Here is a 21597-nt window from a genome sequence, read left to right on the forward strand (position 1 = left end):
GGAACTGAAGGCTGTTCAACACATCCCTTTGGAGAGACTGTGGGATTGCTAAGTCTAGAACCCAGTGCGAAGCTCTTTATCTGTCAGTAAGCCATCCTGGATGGGGGAGAGAAAGAAATTCCCTAAAATTGCTTAGCTATACAAAACAATCCAGTTTACCTAAGGAATTGCAAAGCAAAGAAATTAGAGAGTATTTTTATGTGCAGTATTTTCGTCTCCCTAGCCCTGCACCCTTCTTCAGCCCTAAGTATGTAAAACATATGCATCCTCCTCTTAGACATTCCATAATTCCATCAAGGATGCTGGAGAGAGCAAACTCTAGTCTTTGCCCAAAGTGGGCCCTCCTGATATCACCAATACAGATGTCTCCCCAAAGCTAATGCAAAGTGATGGACGCGAACATGCACTCGTGCTCCAAGTACAAAGCCGAATTGCAACTGCTCGATATCCATTTATCTCACTTGCGTTTCATTTGGACCTGATTTTGAGGCATTCTCAAAAACATCAATATTATTACCATAGGTCAATATTTCTCAACCTTTTAAAAAATTATTATTGCTCCACTAATACGTCTTTTTATAGTATTTTCCCCCTAATTGCCACAGACAACAAATTAAATACTAAGAAATAAGATTTTGTTCAGTAAGGTTAAGATTGGGGGGGTACACAAACCATTGTATTATCTTAGATTTTCCTACCCCCCAGGAACACCCCCCCCCCCCATTTTTCACTCTCCCTGAGAATGCATGCCATGGATAGATGGCAAAAAGAAGGCACAAGAGGTCTCAGATAAGCCAAGATCACTGAAGGGCTTTCCCCAGCAGTTCAATCCCAGGTGAAGAAAATACATGATTCGATTCCCAGTAAGACCCATCTGCGATAGGGTATAAGCAGTGGATCACATGGGCAGGACCTGGGCACTTGTCAGAAATGCACAATCTCAGTCCCACCTCAGATCTACTGAATCAGAAACTCATGGGTGGGGCCCCCCAATCTCTGTTTAACAAGACCCCGAGGTGATTCTGATGCGTGGTCAAGTTTGAGAAGCACCTGAGCCAAGGGCTCCACAACAAGGCTTCATGATACGTGCAGCCTCACAGAGTGGCCACAGACCGATGCACGCACAGCACGTCTACACTGTTCCCCACACTGAAGAGCGATGTTAAGAGCACAGACAGGCTTACCTTGGAGTTTTCCATCACACTCTCAATGCAGTCAAAGTAAGAGAGGTCACTAACAGGTTCGTTAGGATTGCCCAACATCCCCTTCACAGTCTAGAGACGGAGAACGCAAAAAGCAAGGCAGGTGTTACAGAACAAGAGAAATCCATCATAAAAGACCGACGACGAACTTCCCCTCCATAACCAGGATTCTGGTCACGATCACTCATTTACCTGGATTCTTGAAAGGAATTTAGATCAGGGTATCCATGAGTTCAGATTTTCTGCTAAAAACACAACACTGGGGGGTGGGGAAACTGTGTCTGAGGTTAGCTTTGACAGAGAGGAGCATCTCTGGTTTTCAGTTTTGAAGGACAAGTATAGTATCTGCAGAAGGGGGAGATTTTTCTTTCAAAGAAATTTGAAAGTTAATGCAAGGCAACATATTCATGGTAAATTAGTACAGTTTCTCTGCTGGAAAACTCCAAGGAGTTTAAATTTCAAGGACACACTAACTCACTTCTTCATGATTAGTAGAATCCTCAGTTTTCAACTCTTGAACATTTTAATGGGTGGGCATGAAAGAAAGTAACTCCCCAAAACCGCCCACTGGGATGGTTTATTTTTTTAATTTAAACAGTATATAAAATGTTCACGCTAGCTTAGGTCCCCATCAAGGAATTGGGTAAGGGGCTTGCCCCTTCTGTCTTTGTCTCCACTCCACTGAACACCATCGCTAGCTTTCATATTGTAACGACCTTCCAAGATCACTTACAAGGAAGGAAAGTCTGGGGATATAGCCATTCCACTTCCTCCCCATTGAGTGACAATGTACATGTGGATGGCAGCCTTTGGGGCACAGCCAACAGAAAGACAAGGTCATTTGAGTTACAAAGGGCTGGGGGGAAACTGCTAAGTTACTCAAAGATCTACGGAAAAGAGGGCGGCAGAAGAAGGAGCTCATTTCATTGAAGAACCTCCTCCCACTCCTTGCATAATCAAAATTGCTCTCAACGATGCTGAAATAGTCGTAATTTTGGCAACCAAGGAGACCATTAAGGGACAGAGTATTTGCACCTAGGCCAACAGAGCTCATTTACATCAACAGCTCACATCTCGTTGATATCTGCAAATGTGAACAGACCAGAATACGGCAGTAATTCACTCAAGGCCGGAAACCCTCTCCATTGTTCTCAGAACGGTTCAGTCCCATGGTAACCAGCCTCTTCTCACTTCCAGCTGTGCACAATGCCCTATTGCCATCCTCAGACCCGGCCTCAATCAAACCCTTCAGAAGCTGCGATCGACCCCCACCCTTTCTGGCATGGTAGTTATTCCCACCCTGACAGACCCACACTAATCATCCAGAAGACTAAACTCAATATCTGCAGAGATACCCATTTGGCTGTTTTAATATAACCTATATTGGTTAGAATTGCTTTACATACAAGTAGGCACATTGATTTTATGTTTACCCACATATTCTATGGGCTTAAATGGATTTTAAATTACAAATAAATTGTAAGTGTGAATATAAATGGCAAAGCACTGTTCTGGGCCATAAGGACCCCACAGGCACCTTGATCGTATAGTAATAAGTGGGTTTCATCTTATGTGCCTCCTACGTGTTACAAAATAAAATGTACAGGGAAATCATTTTTACTCAAAAAACCCATCAATCCCAGCTTCTCCCAAATGCTCTAGAATAATCTCTCCCAAACTTTTCAGGTAGAGATGGCTCCTCTTCAGCCCACCCCCAAGACCACACGCCTCTTCCTGTTTGAAATCAAGACTCCTTTAACAAAATAACTGTCATCCTAGTGGAAAAGGGGGAAGCAAGGATGACAATCCCACCAAATCTAATCTTTCTTCAGTTCCTTCCCACTCGGGTTGGAACTTTGGCCTCAACAGTCTTCCAGGAAGATAAAATGCAAGGACAAAGGAGATGGAATTGACCCTCAGGGAAAGGACAGACAGACACACACTCTAAGATCCTCAGCACCTGCCCAGGGACCTACCTCGAGCTCCCGCAAAGCATTGTCACACTCTTTCTGGCCAGGAGCTTGCTGGGTACACAGAGTGATGAGTTGATTGATGCTCTCTGTCACCGCTCTGTGACAGAAACAGGAAAAGGGGGGCGGGGTATTTTGCTTTTAGAGATCAACAGTAATTTCCCCAACAACGCCTTGCAGGTTCACTAGAAATACAACTAATTCACTGTATAGCCTGGGGTCCCCAGGAGAGCTCTGCTATAAGGCCCTGAACAACCAAAAATAAACTACATCCAGGGAAGATAATGAGAATCCTTACCTTGCTTCTGATTATTCTTTTGATTTACCCTGAAAGGGTCCTAAAAGTTCTCTTAAGAAAGTATGACTATTAAAAAAAAAAAAAAAAGTATGACTATTTTTTAATATATTCATAAGAAAGAGTTTGCAACAATGTTGCAAATAGCAAAGAGATCATATTAACACTATTTTCAAGATCCTTCATTAGCAGCCCATAAAGAATAAGATTATTGGAACAAGGCTATTTTGGATTGCCTTTATGTAGTTTGGAATATTTTGTATATTTTTAGATACAGTGACGTATAGTAAGCTGTGCCTATGATTTTAAAATACCTACTTTCCATTAAATTCTACATGATCGGCTGGTTCCTAAAAGCTACCCCCAAATTCTTTAAAATAGTTATTTTCTAGAAAACAATAACAAAAAAATAAGACAAAAAAAAAGAAAAAAAGAAAAAAACCCAAAATTGTTATCTTTTGCTACTATTAATAAGAATTAATTAGAGATCGTTGGATGATTTTACATGTGTTTCTAGTCTTCTTAGGACTTAAAAGGCTGTCCAGATTTTTTTTTCAAGGATTGGAAGTCCAATTATTTCAGCAGCATTTGTTTAAAAGTCTATCATTTCTCCATAGACAATCAATTGGCCATGTTTGTGTAGGTCTACTTCTGGACTCTATTTTATTCCGTTGACCTGTGTCTAACCTTTCACCAACCCTTCTAACCATACCACTTTGATTACTATAGATTTATATTAAGTCTTAAAATTGAATACCCTTGTGTTTTATAAATGGAAAAAAAAAAAAAAGAGAGAGGTGAGATAATTCCCTACCGGGGTGCTATGAGTCAGGAGCAGACACTGACTTAAATCCATGCCTATCTGACTCAAACACTTTTCTGCAAGGTCAGAACTGGTCCACAGTTCTGGCAGGGCCCTGCATTCTACTCAGTTACGAACAACTACAACTAGCGGACAACTGAAAACCTAGCGGACAACTGAAAACAAAAACAAAATGGGCACATATGCCTGTTAATCGTTAAAACTGCCTAACGTAAGAGACGCCTCATTTTATTAGTTTACATGGCTTTGCAGCTTCCCACAGAATACCAAATTAGATGGAAAATTATATTGCTAACGTACAAAGGCAACAGGCTTAATTATTTGATGAGGCGGTACTGCTTTGAATTTTAAATTCAACTGGGGTGATGGGAAGAAGAAAAACATTCCTGAACTCAAGAAAGAATCTCAAAATAGTTTTTGCAATACTGACTCTAGTGAGTCATTTTTTTAGGGGAAAAGTGGTGAATTTTTTAAGGTCGTTGGGGAGCACTGTGTCCTCCATGGTGTAAAACAAAACCAGAACCACTGAGATGGCAGGACAATCTCTAGTTCTGACCACCTTAGGTGTGCACCCGTGATGTAGTCGCTAGAAGTGTCCCTCAGAAAGTCCAGCACTGTGTTGTATGGTCACCTTCAAGACACACTTCTGAGTGGACAGGTTGGCATATGTCAACATGACAAAGGGTAGAGAATGTCCTCAATTGTGATGACATGATCACGTGGAGAACACCTCCACATGCTCTCCATTTAGCTTATTTCTTTCAATGTTTCCTGTTTATCTGTATTTTTTAAAAACCTAGTTTTTATGTGAAGATTTTTCCATTAACAACTAATTGTTTACAACTGGTGAATCCAGAGAACGTATCATAGTTCATTGCCCTATTCTTTTAACTATTGTGTAGATGTGAAAATTTTTCAAATAAAAACTTGGGGTTAAAATAAAAAAAACCCCAACAGACTACGAGTTTGTAGTTAGATAATCCACGAAAGTGCCAACACAAGCACTGCATGTCTGAATGAGTCACTTGGCTAATAGTGATCCATGACTAAGAAGCATTATTTAAGTATCATTTATTCCCGTGATTCATTTTTAGAGTCTGGATTACCTAGCCAAGTACTAAACTAAGTGGCCCAGAAGCAAATGTTTATATAGATTTGACAATGAAAAATAATATTTTTATGTTTCAAACTACAGCAGTTATTTACAAGAGCAATGGTTTTGAGGCAATCCAAATAGGCAATGATAAAGGGTTGACTAAATAAATGTACAGTCCACAACAGATTTCTGGGCACCCATTAAAAGTCATAATGCATAGCATATTCCTAACCTCATAAAAGAATATTTGATACACAATTAAGTAAAATTTACAAAACAGTATAAACAGTATGAGCCCACAACTGTGAAAATAAATGTATAAGAATGTTAACAATGATTTCATATTTAAGAAAAAATTTTTCATAAATCTGATGAAAATTATGAATTAATCAAATTATATTATGATTTTTAAAGATGACCAAAATTAGTAGCGTTCTGCCTCTCTTCTTTATCAATCCAGATAGGCCTGAACAGTATTTCTTTTCCCACAATTTTTAAAATGATCAAAGCTCTATAAGTTTATTTTATAAACTTAAAAAAGTTAAGTGACCATAATTCCACCATCTAGAGATAGCATTTTCTTGGATTTTATTCTTTATCTAAGCATATCTAACCAGTTTCAGTTTCTAAAGAGTTGGGATCTCCAACCTCAAAAGTTTAATAAGGCTTCCTAACCTACAAATCATTTTGTGTTTAGAGATACTAAATTGATTGAACTGAAGTTTGGGAACCCTGGTGAGAAATTTTAACTAGATATGAAACTGAGCCAGGGGTGAGAGAAAAAAAAAACACCAATTTGTGCTTTGGATTATGTATTAAGCACAAATTATCCGATATAGAGCTTGGAGGGAAAATAGCGGTATCAGACATTTCCCTTCCTCAAGGGAGGAGGTACTTAGGGAGGGAGTAAACAGCAAAATGCAATCCCTCTGTAGTATTTCCTGGGTCCTGTTGCATAGGCTTGGGGATTATAAATAATACTATTTAAGTCTCTCTAGGACAGCAAGGTGCTTGCAGTCCAGTTGGAGAAGCAAGACAACGAACAGAAAAGACACAAAGAAGGTGAGCCAAAGCAAGCAGTGATGGGGTAGGACACAGAGAGGGTGCAATGGATCCTGAGCCTCCGAGAGGCCAGATGCATGTCCGACCCATAGGGAGCATGGGAGAAAATCCATTAAGGCCTTGACAGTGGGCATGGGTTTGCACGGAAAGGAGCGCTCAACGTGGACTAGAGTCATGCCTGAACGAGACCCTGATTTGGATAAAGGGAAGAGAACATTCTAGAGGAGATCAATAGACAGAAGGCCCAGTTTACATTTTTCTATTTTATAGCTTCAAGTGCTGCTTGCTGGGTCCTCCTTTTTCACAGTCTCTGAGACAGGAGAAAGCCTGCCCAATAGGAACCTTAAACCAGATGGTAGACAGGGAAGAGAAGCAACCTGCAAAGTCCCTAGGGAGTGCCCTCCGGGGACCAGAAAGCAGCTTAAAGAAAACACAGCCTGGGATGGGTCGGATGCTGACAGCTATATGTGTGAAGTCTTTTTGACTCTGGAGTCCTGGCCCGGTGACTGTGGTGTGAACAGCTGCTCAGGGGAAGTGCTCCGAGGAAGGCTATGCCCTCTTTCTTGCAACGGCAAACCGGTTTTTCATTTCCTTGGCTAAGACCTGGGAGCCTCAGAGCAGCCCTGGGCAGGGAAAATGCTGATAAATGGTTGACAAAGGGTCTCCAGCTCCACCCAATTCATCAGAAAAGAGCCAGAGCCCACCTATTCCACAGGAAGAAGATGAACAAGCCAGATACTCAACAGAAAATAACTTCCTCCCCGCTAGGCATCAGATACCAAGGGACCGGGTTCTTCAAAGGTCCCTGGGCTCAGAGGCAGAATGAAGAGCAGAGGAAAAAGATACATTCTATCTACTTCTGTTTCAGAGGCACACCTTTAGCCCAAAGAGGAAGGATCATGGAGCCCACGAAGAACAAGGGACTCGAGTCTGCTGACACAGGAGCAGGGCAGGGCCAAGCTGATCCAGGTCTGGGTTCCCCACAGTGGCACCCCTGAGGTCTTTGGGGACATCCATATGAAGGCAGGGATTGGCTGTCTCAAGAACGGTGAGGGCTGTGGGACTGAAGGGGAGGTCAACGACCATCAGATCCCTGCTGCTTAACGCCAAGGCTGCTTGTGTGCAGGGCTGTCGTGAGGCCCAGATGTCTTATGCTCTCTGTGTGTGCCACCTGCCCAAACTCCACCAGTGCCCTGTCTTATTCACAGTGTGTGCCCAGCACCCAGCATCGATTGGCCTTATCCCATGTCTGGCATGTGATAAAAATATATGTAAGGAACAAATGAAATAACAAGAGAATAAATGCACCCCAACTGGGGAGCGCTTTACCTCTCAAGAGGAAGCTACTGGGAACTACTGGGAGCTTTGTTGGGAAACCACACCAGGGAGTAGAGCTTGCTTGCCAGCATGTGCCAAGAAGCCAGGAGGAATGTGCCAGCATCTTCTTGCAACAGTTTCATCCCGATAAAATCATTTCACGTGATGATTTTTAAGTGTTTACTTGGCTATGAGCCATCAGGCTAGGAACTCCTGTCAACTGCTGAAAGCCAGGACAGAGGCAAAGACAGGTTTTTCACCTAAGTCTCCCGGTCCTTTCTTAACTGTCACCACCAGGGGGCCTTCAGATACCCTCAGAGCCATAGACAAGAGCCATAGACAACAGCAACATTCCTTCCAGGTCTGTGTTTCCTTCCTTCTCTGGCTTTCAAAATGCCAATTCATACTCTCCCCTTCTTCCCACAATTTAAGACAGTGAATAACACAGTCTAAGTTGGAAATTATAATTCTGAAATGATGCAAAAAATTGAAGATAATGAAAAACATCTGAGTTCAGACACCTGGAAACGTCGGTTGCCTTATCCCAAGGTTCTTTGTAGGAAAAAAAGGCGATCAAGACAGGGTTTGTATCAGAAACAGCTGCTCAACACCACACATGTCACCCCAGCCCCCAGTTCACTCCCACCTGGGAGGGCACTTGCTTACTGGAACAATCACAAAACAAAGCGTAAGATGGAAGTGGGCAGATGTGAGCATATTTTTCCAATCTCCTAGTGGCTCTGGCTATTGTTTGAAGCTAAAGTGTATATTTGGGAATAAATGAGGAAACCCAAAGGTTTTCAGAGGAATTGCCCTGATTTGTGTAATCCAGCCCCCCAAAAATAACAGAACAAGCCAAGAGGGAACCAAAGACAGGTTTAGTCATTAGTACCATGACATCTTATGTATTGAGAACTGTGACGAGCTTCAGGATGAGGTAGGACACATCCCCATTTTGCAGATGGAAAAGTTTAGATGGTTTGAATGACGTGACCCGTGTAGCCTAGTTAGTCAAGTATTAACGCCTGGACTAGAATAGGAACAGCCGTTGAGCTCTCAGGAGAAAAAACAAGTAAGCAAACAAACAAAACCAAGCTTAAAAACAATCGTAGATTTTAAGCTGTGCTTTTTACACATCACTCATCTGCACATTTGAAAAGTTTCCAATTATGCTCTGTACCCCAATTGCCCTACATTGAATCTTTCACTACTGTCAGCTTTCCTATATATAAAGGGATGTCAAGTGACGCCAAGAAAACATGCCTGTACCACCACAGAAACATAAAATGCCCTATCCATTCAGGTCAGGAAAAGGAATGTGAGATTGGTAATGTAAGATTTTCCTGGGCTGTCACTACAGTTTCTCCATGTTACCAGCATTCAGTCACTAGTTATTGAGGCTAAATTGCCACAGTGGCCCTGGAACAGAAATCGTATTGTATTACCCACTTCTTTGGGTGCAAACAGCAGGAAAGAAGAACCAAGACAGCATCCAAAACTCAGATTTATGTTTGAATATATTTCCAAGTATGATTTACGCCCCCTGCCACCCCACTTATCCTAAACCAGAACCATTCTGCATGGGACAAAGTGAACAGGTTTAAAGCCATCTAATTAACACTGCCATCAGGCAGGGAGGAAGCGCTCAAGAAATGCTGAATGGCTAACTGATTATCATTTTCTGTTTTACACTTTTCAGTATTTTCTGATTTCCTTTCCAAAGAGCATATTTTACTTTCATGATCTGAAAGATATAACACTACTTTAAAAACTACATTTAATCCATAATATTTACAAATCACTGCAGGGGGCGGGGCTTAGTCTAAGCAAGTCCAGCTGAAAAGGCTAGAGGAGGAGACAGACATCTTCAGTGGGGAAAGCACATGAAAATGAACCTGTTTAATAAAACATCAGTGTCTCTATCCCTCTTGACATCACCTCTGACAACGAAAGGGCAGCACCAATTCTTTGCTCGGCACAAGAAGCAGGAGGCCAGGCATACCTTTCAGACACTGACACTGTTATCAACCCATGAAAGCCCATTTTGTTCCACTCTTACCTTGCAGCGGCAGCTAGGAGATTTTTCGCGTTGGGGGCTCCTGGATCTACAGACAGAGACTTGGCAGCTAACAACAACTTGCTGGATGCCATAGAGATGTTCTTGAGGTTCCCTATCACCTGGATCTGGTCTTCTTTGGTCTAGAAGGTGAAAAGGCGCCAGAGTAATTAGGGGTGCTCCATTTCTCCAAGGAAGCGTTCAGAGAGCTAGGAGCAGCATCTTGCAATGGAAGCAAGTTATCTCTATAGACTGCATTAAGCCCAAATCGTTTGCAGATGCCTAATTTGTTGGGACACTGACCAGTGTCTACCCTTCCCCAAACAGATACCCAGACCAAGAGTCACGAAACAGGACAGAAATCCATGCCCAAGTGGGTCAGCCAAGAGCTGTGCTATCTCACAAGTGGAGGCATTAAAAGGAGGGGGAGGGAGGAAGAAAGAGAGTAACAGACAGAGAGCGAGAATGCACACACGCGCGCACAGTACACAGCCCAGCCACCATCCCAGTGTCCTGCTCAACAATGCTGGAGTTGTCAAGGAGCTCGAACATCTCAGCCTGGCACAAAGGGCCAGCAGTGTCTCCATATTCTGAGCTGACTGCATCCCAGAAGTTCCTGACTCGGGAGAGGACACATTTCTCACCTGGCTTGCCATTGAGAAACAACCCTTTGTAGATAACAGAGTAAGAAACAGCCCAGGTCTCCTCGGGGAGTTCACAGGAGGTCAGGAAAAAACAGCGCTGCAAGCTGACACCAGACTGGTCATGCTCCCTTGTTCTACACAAGGGGTTTATCTGTTCGTCTGAAGGAGGTAATTTTTAATCCTTTGATATTCAGTATTTGACATAGTCCCTTTAGATGGACCCTCTGAATATCAAAAATATGATTTTTTTTTGTTATAGTATACCATATTTGAAGTACAGGATGCAGAGCTGCCCTAATCTCAGCTAAACATTTTCCCACCTCTTACTACCCTCCCTCCAACAAAATGTAAGTGAAATGATGGATTCTGCTGGAGGATCATGGGAAAAGTTATCCTTCATCTCCCAGAAGTACTCCACACATAAGTTGATACCATCTTTTGGAATGCCAGTCCTGTGAAGTCATGGAGCTTCCTAAGCGGCAAAGAGAGTGAAACGGGGCAGCCTGTTTACAGGTTCCCTGCTCCTATTTGCCTAATCGGCCTCAAGGGTAGACAGTCCATCAGAGTGGAGAGGTGACGGTCAATCCAGACAGCTACCTGCACACCCACCTGCGCTTGGCCCGCCATCTCAATGCCAGCATCGAGGAATTCATCGAAATCATCGCTGAACTTTCCAGAGGCTGCAGCCAGCTCTCCGCTTTGGCCACGGGTGGCATGGACCACTTCCCCAGCAGACTGGTTCAGGTCAGCTGCTGCTTGGTTCAGTTCACTCTGCGCTTCCTGGAATGGCTTTGTGCTTGGAGGTAACTACGAGGAACAGAAAGCAGACCCTATGGTAAGTTTCGCTTTGCATGGCAGGGATAGAGAAAGGTACTGTGGAGAGCACTCTCCACGGATGCATCTCTGACTCCAGATTAAAAGGTTCTGTGTGGCTTGAGCTCATGTTAAGTTTGACCTTCAACATAATATATACACTCATTCATTCACTTCATGCACGTCAATTTACTGAACATCTATTCAGTGTGAGATACAGCGGATCTAAAAATGGTAAGGATGGCTATCCTCGGGGGCCGTGGTCTCGTGAGTGGCAGAGCCTGGATTCATACCTGGGCAATCTGACTCCAGGATCTAATCTGACTCTCTAAACCACAACTCTATGTAGTTGCTTTTAAACAAAATCTCTCAAAATTTTAGCTCTTTGGAACTAAACGGCAGAGGCTATTAAACTTCAAATTCTATTCTTCCAAACTAATGCCATCAATTTTTGTTTATTAGTGCTAATAATGCTAATTTTAGCATTAGGTCTTTGCTAATAATGTAATTTTTCTATAGGACAGACGTGTCACTACCAGAACTATAACTGCTTATGAAAAGTTGCAGAGAGTTAAACGAGACTATATTAGTCACACCACATACATTGCTTACATATCTGGTATGTGCCAGGCACCAGACAGAAAACACACAAGAAAAAAAGCCACAAGCTCCCTGAAGAGGGCTCGGGAGCTTTGCTGACTAGAAAGCCAAACAAGGAAAAGGGAGATTGGCAGGAAAAACAGGACTCCTAAAGGAAAGGTTAGGTGCTCAGAGATCTCCACGGAGGGGAGAAGACTCCACTCACACCTGAGAGGAGCCCCGTTCCCCAAGTCCCCTTCCCAATCCCAAACCTCTCACCGAGTCCACAAGCAGCTTCTTGCTGGACTCCCCAATGCTCTTCAACGCCACGTCCACATCCTTTTGCCCAGGGAGGCAATTCACGCAGTTATTCAAGGAGTGTGAGACCGCTTTGGCCACCTGCACACACGGGGGGAGAAAAGCTCCATTAAGTCCACAAGAAAGCAGCTTTCCAAGCAAACATTTTTGCACATGTGTTGGGAGTGAGTAGTGACAGTATGCAGAGCTGAAAAAGATTGGGAAAATCTCCACCAGCATCTACCTGACACTGTTTACTACTAAATCACCTCCTCTGGACCTCTCACCGGGGTTAACATCCTGTCTTGGCAAAGGGTCTGACAGAGTGATACAGTACGACCTACCTGCTCCCCAAAGCTAGGCTAAGCATGACTCTGTGATTCAAACACAGAACTCGCCAATATCATGTCAGGTTCTAAAACAAAGATATCTAATACCAAGAAAAAGAGAAATAGCTCCCTTCTTGAGAGCCCTGCAGAGGTCACCGAGGTGGATGCAAGCCTTGAGTTTTTTGGATCACAATTAGCTGGGCCTGTGGTTGATTTCCGCTCAGCAACCGCCTGGGCCATCATCCTCAAACCTCACTCTGAGCACTTCCGGAGATGCCCATGGACGCCTTTTAAGCATGTGTGAGAATGCCTTTTAAGCAAACGCCCTGTTTGCACTGTTTGGCATTTTCAGTTAAAGGGTCAGGTCTTCGGAGGGCTATCCTTCCTTTCACCTAAACCATCTCCTTCCCAGCTTCCTTTATGATAATCACAACGGCGAATTCTGGGCCTCACCTGGGCTAGTCTCTGCTGACTTTCTGCATCTCCAGGTGCAATCAGGGCCTGCTTGGCTTCTTGGATGAGCATGGCTGAGCCCTCCATCACGTCTCGAGCAGAATCTAACATGGCATGTGCAGCCGTGGGGTCACTCGTAGATGCAGCCACTCCACGGGCAGCCTGGGCCAGGGTCTTCAGAGCTTGGGCTGTCTCTCTAGCAGCCACCCCTGAGGATAAAAGCCACCAGACTATTAGATTCCATCTAAAGTCATATTTGGGAGTAAGCCTCTAGACCAGAGCCTCCTAGAAAGAAGAGAACCCTCTGACAGTGACTGGCACACTTATTATAAAATTTGAATTATTATAAAAATGACTTGTTATAAAATTTGAATTCCTGTGCTTCTCAAAGAATTCCCCCATACCACTGGCTCTGGGCCGATGTAAGAGAGATGCTATCACAAATGCCATGCTAAAAACGATCTCTCTCTGGTTCCCCTCACTCCGTCCGGTGCCCCACTTGTCCCTAAACCTAAAAGACCAAATACGTGGGATCAAGTACACAGATGAATCATTCAAACTCACTTTTCTTCTCCATTGTTTTTATCTGGCATAAACTTGCACAGGATAAGGGAACAAGTCTAAGTGTGCCGCTCAGTGAATTTCTGCATAGGTATACCTCCACATATCTACCATCCAGATGGAGACAGAGACCATCTCCATCATCTGTGGTCTTTCCCAGGCAATATCCTCTCAACCAGAAGACATCATTGTTCTAGCTTCTATTACCTTTGACTATTTTACCTTTTCTTAAACACCATGTTGATGGAACCACACAGTATGGATTCTTTTGTGTCTGGTTTCTTTCTCTGACCACTATGCTGTGAGATTCACCTATATTGTTACCCATAACAGTTCATTCCTTTTCCTTGCGGTGTACTATTCCATTACATGAAGACATCAACATTTGTTTATCCATTCTTCTGCTAATGGACATTTGAATTCTTTCCTGTTTGGACTATCAAGAAAGTTCTAATACCTGCATTTAGGTCGACATATGGAATCATTTCTTTTAATAGAAACACAGAGTTCAATTGCTGGGTTATAGAGTAAGTGCATATTTAGCTTTAGTGGGCACTACAAAGCTTTTTGCAGAATGTTTTTACCACAATGCACTCCACCAGCAATGTATGAGATTTCCAGTTGCTCTGCATCCTAGCTAAAACTTGCTATTGTCCGATTTTTTATTTTACCCATTCTGGTGGGTGTGCAGGGGCATCTCACTGAGGTGTAAGTTTTATATCCCTAATGGATAATGACGTTGAGCATTTTTTCACACACTTAATGGCCATTGTGATGTCCTCTTTTGCAAAGTGCCTGTTCATCTTTAAAGTCACTTCTAAAGATGATGGGATTTGGTGATAAAGTACAAAGATAAACTGGTCCTTAAAAACTATAGTGCCACCTCCTACAGAATGAACATGAGTCTTCCTACATGGCAATTAGTATTTGGCACACCCAAGAAGAGGATGAAGGCTGGAAATGCCAGAGCACATAACAAAGGAATCTGAGAACCGTGGAATAGCTGACCTTAAAGCTCCTCGCATCAAACTGTTTCACCAAGGAGGCCATGGACTTGTCCACGGACACATGTTTAGGGGCAGCACCAGAGCTAGATCTGCAGTATTTTAACTTCTGGATCAGACTCTCTGCACAGTGCTCTTTGGGATAGAGAACTACCATGTTTCCCTGAAAATAAGACCTAGCCAGACCATCAGCTCTAATGTGTCTTCTGGAGCAAAAAATTAATATAAGACCTGGTATTATATTGTATTATATTATATTATATTACACCTGGTCTTATATTGCATTATATAAGACCCGGTCTTATATTATATTAAGACCGGGTCTTACGTTAATTTTTGCTCCAAAAGACGCATTAGAGCTGATGGTACGGCTAGGTCTTATTTTTGGGGAAACACAGTATGAGGGATCTTGTTAGAACATGTAACATCCACATGAAAAATACATAAATCAATTTCTCGCTCTCACTAAGCTTTGAGGTGACTACTTCCGAAAGGTCTCAGCCTGACAGTCTCTGGGGGCCACTGAGTGTGGCCCTCACCTGCCACTGCTTTAGCTGTGGGGCACAGATGTAGTTGCTGGCCCTCTCCTTACTGAGGACAAGGCGCCGTAATACAATCAAGAGTGCAAAGGGCCCAGATCCAAAAAACAAGACAACTTTGCAGCATCACACACTTGCTAATCTGTAAATATTTAGTAAGCCACAGAGCCGGACACAACCCTACAATCTAATCAAGGCAAATTACAAAATAGCCAAACTACTGTTTCTCACATGGCACTTCTGAATGCAGCATGTGGAATCGAAGAATTTCAAACAAAATGTTTTTTTGTTGTTTGCTTGTTTGTTTGTTGTTTAGATGGAAGCCAGAAGAGAAAACACAAAGATAAATAAAGCTAAGGTAAAGAAGAGAAACAAGCTGAGTAGAACAGTCATTCCCTTTTCTGTTTAAGCTTCTAGCATAGTTCGGGAAGGACGGCCTTGCTCAGAAAAGCACCAGATGTGGTTAAGACCTCATTTAGCTCTGGCTTTGCTGCTAATTAGCTGTGTGGCCTAGACTGTTGCCTTTTTCCTCTGGACCTGTTTCCCACAGGCTTTTGGAGAGGCTGAGATATAGCTCTGACCGTTGGAAATTCTAGGCTGTGATTTTTAGACCTCTCCTCTTGCCTTCCTATCATATGAACTGTTAAATCTGTTTCTATTTCAGTTTTTATATGACTGGAAGAATAAAACATTTGTCTTATGCAATAAGTCATATTTATGCAAAAGTCATTTACTGAAACCGTTTGTAGACTCAGACAATTAAAAAAAAAAAAAAAAGGCAGAAACCAGAAGAACTGAGTTCCAAAAGCTGAGGCTTATTTGTCCATGTGTATCCATGTGTTTTCTGCTGAGGACTTACTATGAAATCTCAGGGCACATCAAGGGTCCTCTTTGGAGGGATCAGGTTTCCCAGAAAGAGGAAGCCACATGATCAAAAGGATGGAACGAGGCCACCAAAGGCTGGAGCCTAATGGATATCTAAGGCTGTACGTGGCTGAACTCACAGCAGCGTTCTAAATGGTAACGATGAGAACCATCAGCGTCCGGTCTCCAAGCACACACCACCCTCCAAATGAAACTGCTGCCATAGTCAAGTGTGCATTACAGTGCCAGAACTGCCAGTGGGAAATACTGAGGCCCACCACTGTTTCAATAACCACAATCCTTTGAAGACACAGATCACTTTCCCAGTATCCTGCCTTCTGGATCTTAAGTTATATCCAGTAAGAGAGTCTTAAGAAGACACATCAGTGATATGAAATATAGAATTCTTTGTACTGGTAGTTATTCTTGATCAGAATTCAAGTAGACTGCACGCAGATAGCATTAGACCATATACCAAACTCACAGATTCAAACCAGGAATGACAGATTTTTTTAATCTGTCCCAAAGGATTTGGCAAGGATTCCGTCTATGTAACTGTATTCAGCACAGCAGAAATGTACTTTGAATGTTGCACTGGCCAAACAAAAGCACATCTGCATTAGAACCCAGCCCAGTGGCCGCTAATGTGTAACTTCTGAATATCCCACACACCTTGATCGTGGACAAGGGACCTGAGACCCGCGGAATAGCTGTCCATACTCGTGCTCTCTTCTCCTCGCTTCCCACCGATTCTTCAACTTTCCTGAAATTGCCTTCAGCAGGGAGAGTAGTGACCTTGTTTTTCCTAAAGCAATGGATGCTCCTTAAGTCCCTCTTCAGTGACTTTCTGGGCAGCAACTACCTCTCTGGCTCTAGAGACATCCCTCTTTCCTAGTTTCCTTGCTCTCTAAGGCTGCATATTCTCATTTCTTTCAAAGATTTCCATTGCTCAGTCTTCTTAAATATATTTGAGTTCCTCAGGGTTACATCTGATAAACTTTTTCTCATTCTACCACTCCGCCAAGGCAAATGTATCTATCTCCATGGTTTCAATCGTTATCATTTTATGAAACATTAAAAAACCTTTACCTTTAGCCCAGACTTCTCTGCTGAGTTCCAGTGGCAAATGTCCAGCTCCCTAACGGGCACTTCTGCTTGGATGTGCTGTAGACACTTCAAACTGGGTGTATTTAAAGTTGATCCTGGCATCCAACATACCTGTCAATGGTCCTGCGTTTCCATCCCAGGGATTCATACAACTCTTCATTCAGCTATCAGGTCAAATGCTCAGAGCTGTCCATGTTACTTTCCTTATTCCCACCCCTGTCATTTCTAACCAGTCACCAACTGTCAGGTGTCTATTTAATCCATCCTTTCGTCTTCACTGCCGTCTCATGTACATGCACGCAACAACCTTCTTACTGGTCTCTCTGGCTTCTACTTTGTCTCTCTCCAATTTATCTGCACATGAGAGGATGGTCAATCTATATCAAAGGTGACCTCAAACTGTATCCATAAATGAGAACTCCTCAATATTTTCAACACTCATAGGTTACATTTCAAATTACTTACACTGGCCTACGAGGCCCTTTAGGATCTGACCCCAGCCTACCTTTCTTGCCTTATTTTTTCATTCCTCACCTCCTTGCCTTTTGCTTGAATCTTTCTCAGTTCATTTGGTCAGCCTTCTTTTCTCTCACCTTTGGGACTTCATGTATTCTGTTCCCACTGCTATAACCACCTACTCAATGCCTGCCACAATGAAAATGAAATGGTGCTACTTCTAGGCTGTTTTTCAGACACCAACTAGACAGTCTGGATGGATGATGTAACTTGTAATGCAGTCTTCCCTCCATTAAAGACGCGTTTCATCATCTACACAAAATCTGGCAAGAATTCAGGAATGTTTAGAAATTCTTGAAACTTAAACCTCTCACATGCCTTATGCTTTTAAAAATTTATATATACTTTTCCTTCTCCTTGCATGCTAAATGAGTCCTAAACAATCCTTACAACCCTGATCAGGTGTCAATTCCACTCTGAAAATTCCCCTGCCCTCCCATTAGGACAGAATGGTACGTTCTTATTATTGCAGGTACTAAATTATAGTGGGCCATAACTCTTATTGTGCTTGTATTTTCAAAGTGACAATTATATAGTTTTCAAAAAATATCAAAGAGGATTTTCCAGGTAGTAATGGCAGAATAACTTATTGCAGATGAACCCTCCCTCAGGAAAACAACTAGAAACACTGGAAAAAACATATAAAACATCTGTTTGAAGGCATTGGAGAGATACCAAGGCATCAAATTTTATCTTTATGGGTAAAGAAAGCACAGAGAAATGAATACAATGCTTCTTTTACCTTCAAGGCATTTAATTTGTAAACTGTTGCCCAGAAGCTTAAAGGCTGAGTTCACAGGTCTCGGAAGGTAAAAAAAAAAAAAAAAAAAAGCATAGGGGGTGGCTGGATGGTTCAGTTGGTTAGAGTGTGAGCTCTTGACAACAAGTTTGCCAGTTCGATTCTCACATGGGCCATTGAACTGCATCCTCCACAACGAGATTGAAAACGGTGGCTTGAACTTGGGAGCTGGGCAGCCATTGGGCAGCTGGCTGGCTCGGTGGTTGGAGCGTGGTGCTCATAACACTAAGGTCGCTGGTTCAAGTCCCACATGGGCCAGTGAGCTATATACGCTCCACCACTAACGACGACTTGACTTGGAGCTGAGCTCGCCCTCCATAACTAGATTGAAAACAATGACTTGACTTGGAGCTGAGCTGTGCTCCCCACAACTATATTGAAAAAAAACAACGACTTGACATCCTGGAAAAACTCACTGTTCCCCAATAATAAATAAATAAATAAATAAATAGCATAGTTCTGAGCCCAAGAAAGAGAATGGTCCCGGTAAACATCACAGTTGTCTGGATGGGATGCACAAAGGATTATACCCTAAAAGGTGAAATGGAAATAGACTGCACAATTTCCAATTAATTCAGTCCTTGCTCACATTATGGTATTCTGCCCCCATCTTAAACAGCTGTTGGAAGCAAAGAATAATCCCCTGTAGGGAAGGCAACACATCTGGAGGTTCAAATGAACTCTACAATGTAAATACCAATGATTAGCATTAAATGAAAAAAATAAAAATCAGAAACACCAAGAGATAAAACTAATGGCTGAAAAGCATGAGGAGAAAGAAAACGACAATACAAACAGGACCATAGGTGATTCTGATATAAGAATTATTTGACCTGGATATTAAATAACTGTGATACATATATTAAAGAAATTAGGTAAGATAGAGAATTTCAGCAGAGAAATGGAAACTATAAGAAAATGAAATGGCTTTTATAAAACTGAAAAATATGACATTTAGAATTATAAATGATAGAAGGGGTTGAAAACAGAATAGACACAACTAAAGAGGAATTGTGAGTTGAAGACAGATCAAAAGAAAAAACTGAGAATAAAGCATGGAGAAAAGAATTATGGCAATAATAGAAAAGAACATAGAAACACAAAACAGTGGAAATGGCTAATGTATGGAGTAACTGGCGTCTACAAAGAGGAAGAGAGAAAAAATAGGGCAGAGCAATATTTAAAGATACAACAGTTGGGAGTTTTCCAAAATTGATGTAAGACAACAAATCCCATTTTTAAGGGGTACTACAACCCAAAGCAGAATAAATATGCAAGTAAACTCCTCTAGGCACATTTCTTGAAAATGAAAGGCTGAGAAAATTCAAAAAGCAAGTAGAGGGGAAAAATAAAACCACATTACCTTTAGAAGAGTAAACTGACAGCTGACTTCAAAACAGAAATAAAGGAAGCCAGAAGACAATGGAATAACATCTTCAAATGCTGGAAGAAAATAACTGCCAACCTAAAATTTTATAATAAGTGAAATTATCCACCAAAAATAAAGGCTAAACAAAGGTATTTTTAGACAAACAAAAACTGAAGGAATTGGTCATAGGAGACTCCCACTAAAGGAAATAATAAAGGGAAGTCTTCACGCAGAAAGGAAATAAGTCATATGGGAGCACATGGAGATGCAAAAAGGAATGAAGAGCAGTGGACGGGTAAACGTGGAGGTGATTCAATCAATACTGACCGTATGAGGCAACAATGAGGCTACGCTGAAGAGATTAAAATATATGCAGAATTAAAACACGCAACAATGAATGAGTTGGAAGAAAGAGAAATGGAGCTCAAGTGCCCGAAGATTCTTGCACTGTCCAGGAAGAGGTAAATACACTAACTTATATTAGACTTAAAAAATTGTAAGAGAATAGGCAATGAATGTACAACTAACATGCTAATCAAAGGGAGAGAAATAGAATTTAACAAATACATATAAATCTGAAAGAAGGCAAGAAAGGAGAGAAAAAGGAACCTAGAACAGGTAGGCCATATAGAAAAGAAATAGTAAGATGATAGATTCAAACCCCAATATATCAGTAATTAATTATATTATATGTATATAGAGCAAATACTCCAATTGAAAGAAAAGGATTGTCACATCAACATATAATGCCTCCCTCCACAAAAGAAAAACTGTATTATACTCACAGGATACACATTAAACATAAGCATACAGAAAAGTTGAAAGTAAAAGAATGGGAACAAATTTATCATGCACAGAATGAAAACAAAAGCTTCTACACAGACAACTATACAATAGTATTGAGACAAAGGAAAATCTAAATAAATGGAGGGATATAACATATTCATAGATTAGAAGACTGTGATAAAAAGTCAATAATGTAATGATGTCAATTATCCCAAAATGGATTCATGTAACCCCAATGAAAGAAAAAACAACAGAGTACTTTTTGTGGGGCGGGGGTGGCGGGGTAGAAATTGACAGGCTGATTCTAGAATTTATGTGGAACTGTGAAGGGTCAAGAATAGTCAACACTAATTTGCGGAAAAACAACAGTGTTGAGGGCTGACATAATCATATATTAACACTTAGTATAAAGCTGCAGTAATTAGGAAAGTGTGGTACTGAGTAAGCACAGGCAATTAAAGCAATGGAAAAGAATCTGAAGGTCATAAACCAGCTTACACGTATATGGTCACTTCATTTATGATGAGTGGCACGAAAGGCTTGGGAAAAGAATGGTCGTTTCAAAAAGTGGTGCTGGGTCACATGCATATCCACATGGAAAAACTAAAGTAGGACTCTATTTGCACATGTAGAAAACTCAGTTCCAAGTGGACTGTAGTTCTGAATATGAAAAATAAAACAACAAAGCTTCTACAATGTAACAGAGGAGAATATTTTCATGATCTTGGAGAGGCAAATTTTTAAATAGGACACGAAATGTACTAACCATAAAGAAAAAGAATTGGATTATATTAACATACAATTTTGTTCGTCAAGAAACACACTTAAGAGAGTAAAATAGTAAGCCACAAGATACAAGAAAGGTATATAAGTGATAAAGAATTCCTACAAATAAATAAGAAAAAGACAGCAAACTCAAACTTTCAAAAATGGACAAGACCAAAGACCTGAACAGGTACTTCACAAAAGAAGATATCCAAATAGCCAATAAATATGAAAAGGTCCTTAATTGCACTGTCCACCAGGGAAATGCAAATTCAAACCATCCTGTGATACTACTGCACACTCAATGTAATGGCTAATATACAAAATACAAAGTGGTAGCAAGCACGTAGA

The 21597-nt window shown here is 41.6% G+C and overlaps 1 protein-coding gene across 7 annotated transcripts in view; it reads right to left on the reverse strand.

The window, feature by feature from the left end:
• TLN2 (talin 2) overlaps positions 1-21597 on the reverse strand; it is a 419393-nt gene that overhangs the window by 103579 nt on the left and 294217 nt on the right. For all 7 annotated transcript variants that reach the window (XM_033107584.1, XM_033107586.1, XM_033107581.1 and 4 more), the window contains 6 exons: positions 12937-13145; positions 12137-12256; positions 11075-11272; positions 9825-9964; positions 3179-3272; positions 1185-1274 (listed from right to left, as the gene is read on the reverse strand). In XM_033107584.1, coding sequence (XP_032963475.1) covers positions 1185-1274; positions 3179-3272; positions 9825-9964; positions 11075-11272; positions 12137-12256; positions 12937-13145 — 851 coding nt within the window. The remainder of the gene's footprint in view (positions 1-1184; positions 1275-3178; positions 3273-9824; positions 9965-11074; positions 11273-12136; positions 12257-12936; positions 13146-21597) is intronic.

The sequence above is a fragment of the Rhinolophus ferrumequinum genome, chromosome 6 (assembly GCF_004115265.2).
Source record: "Rhinolophus ferrumequinum isolate MPI-CBG mRhiFer1 chromosome 6, mRhiFer1_v1.p, whole genome shotgun sequence".
In the NCBI taxonomy this organism is placed as follows: Eukaryota; Metazoa; Chordata; class Mammalia; order Chiroptera; family Rhinolophidae; genus Rhinolophus; species Rhinolophus ferrumequinum.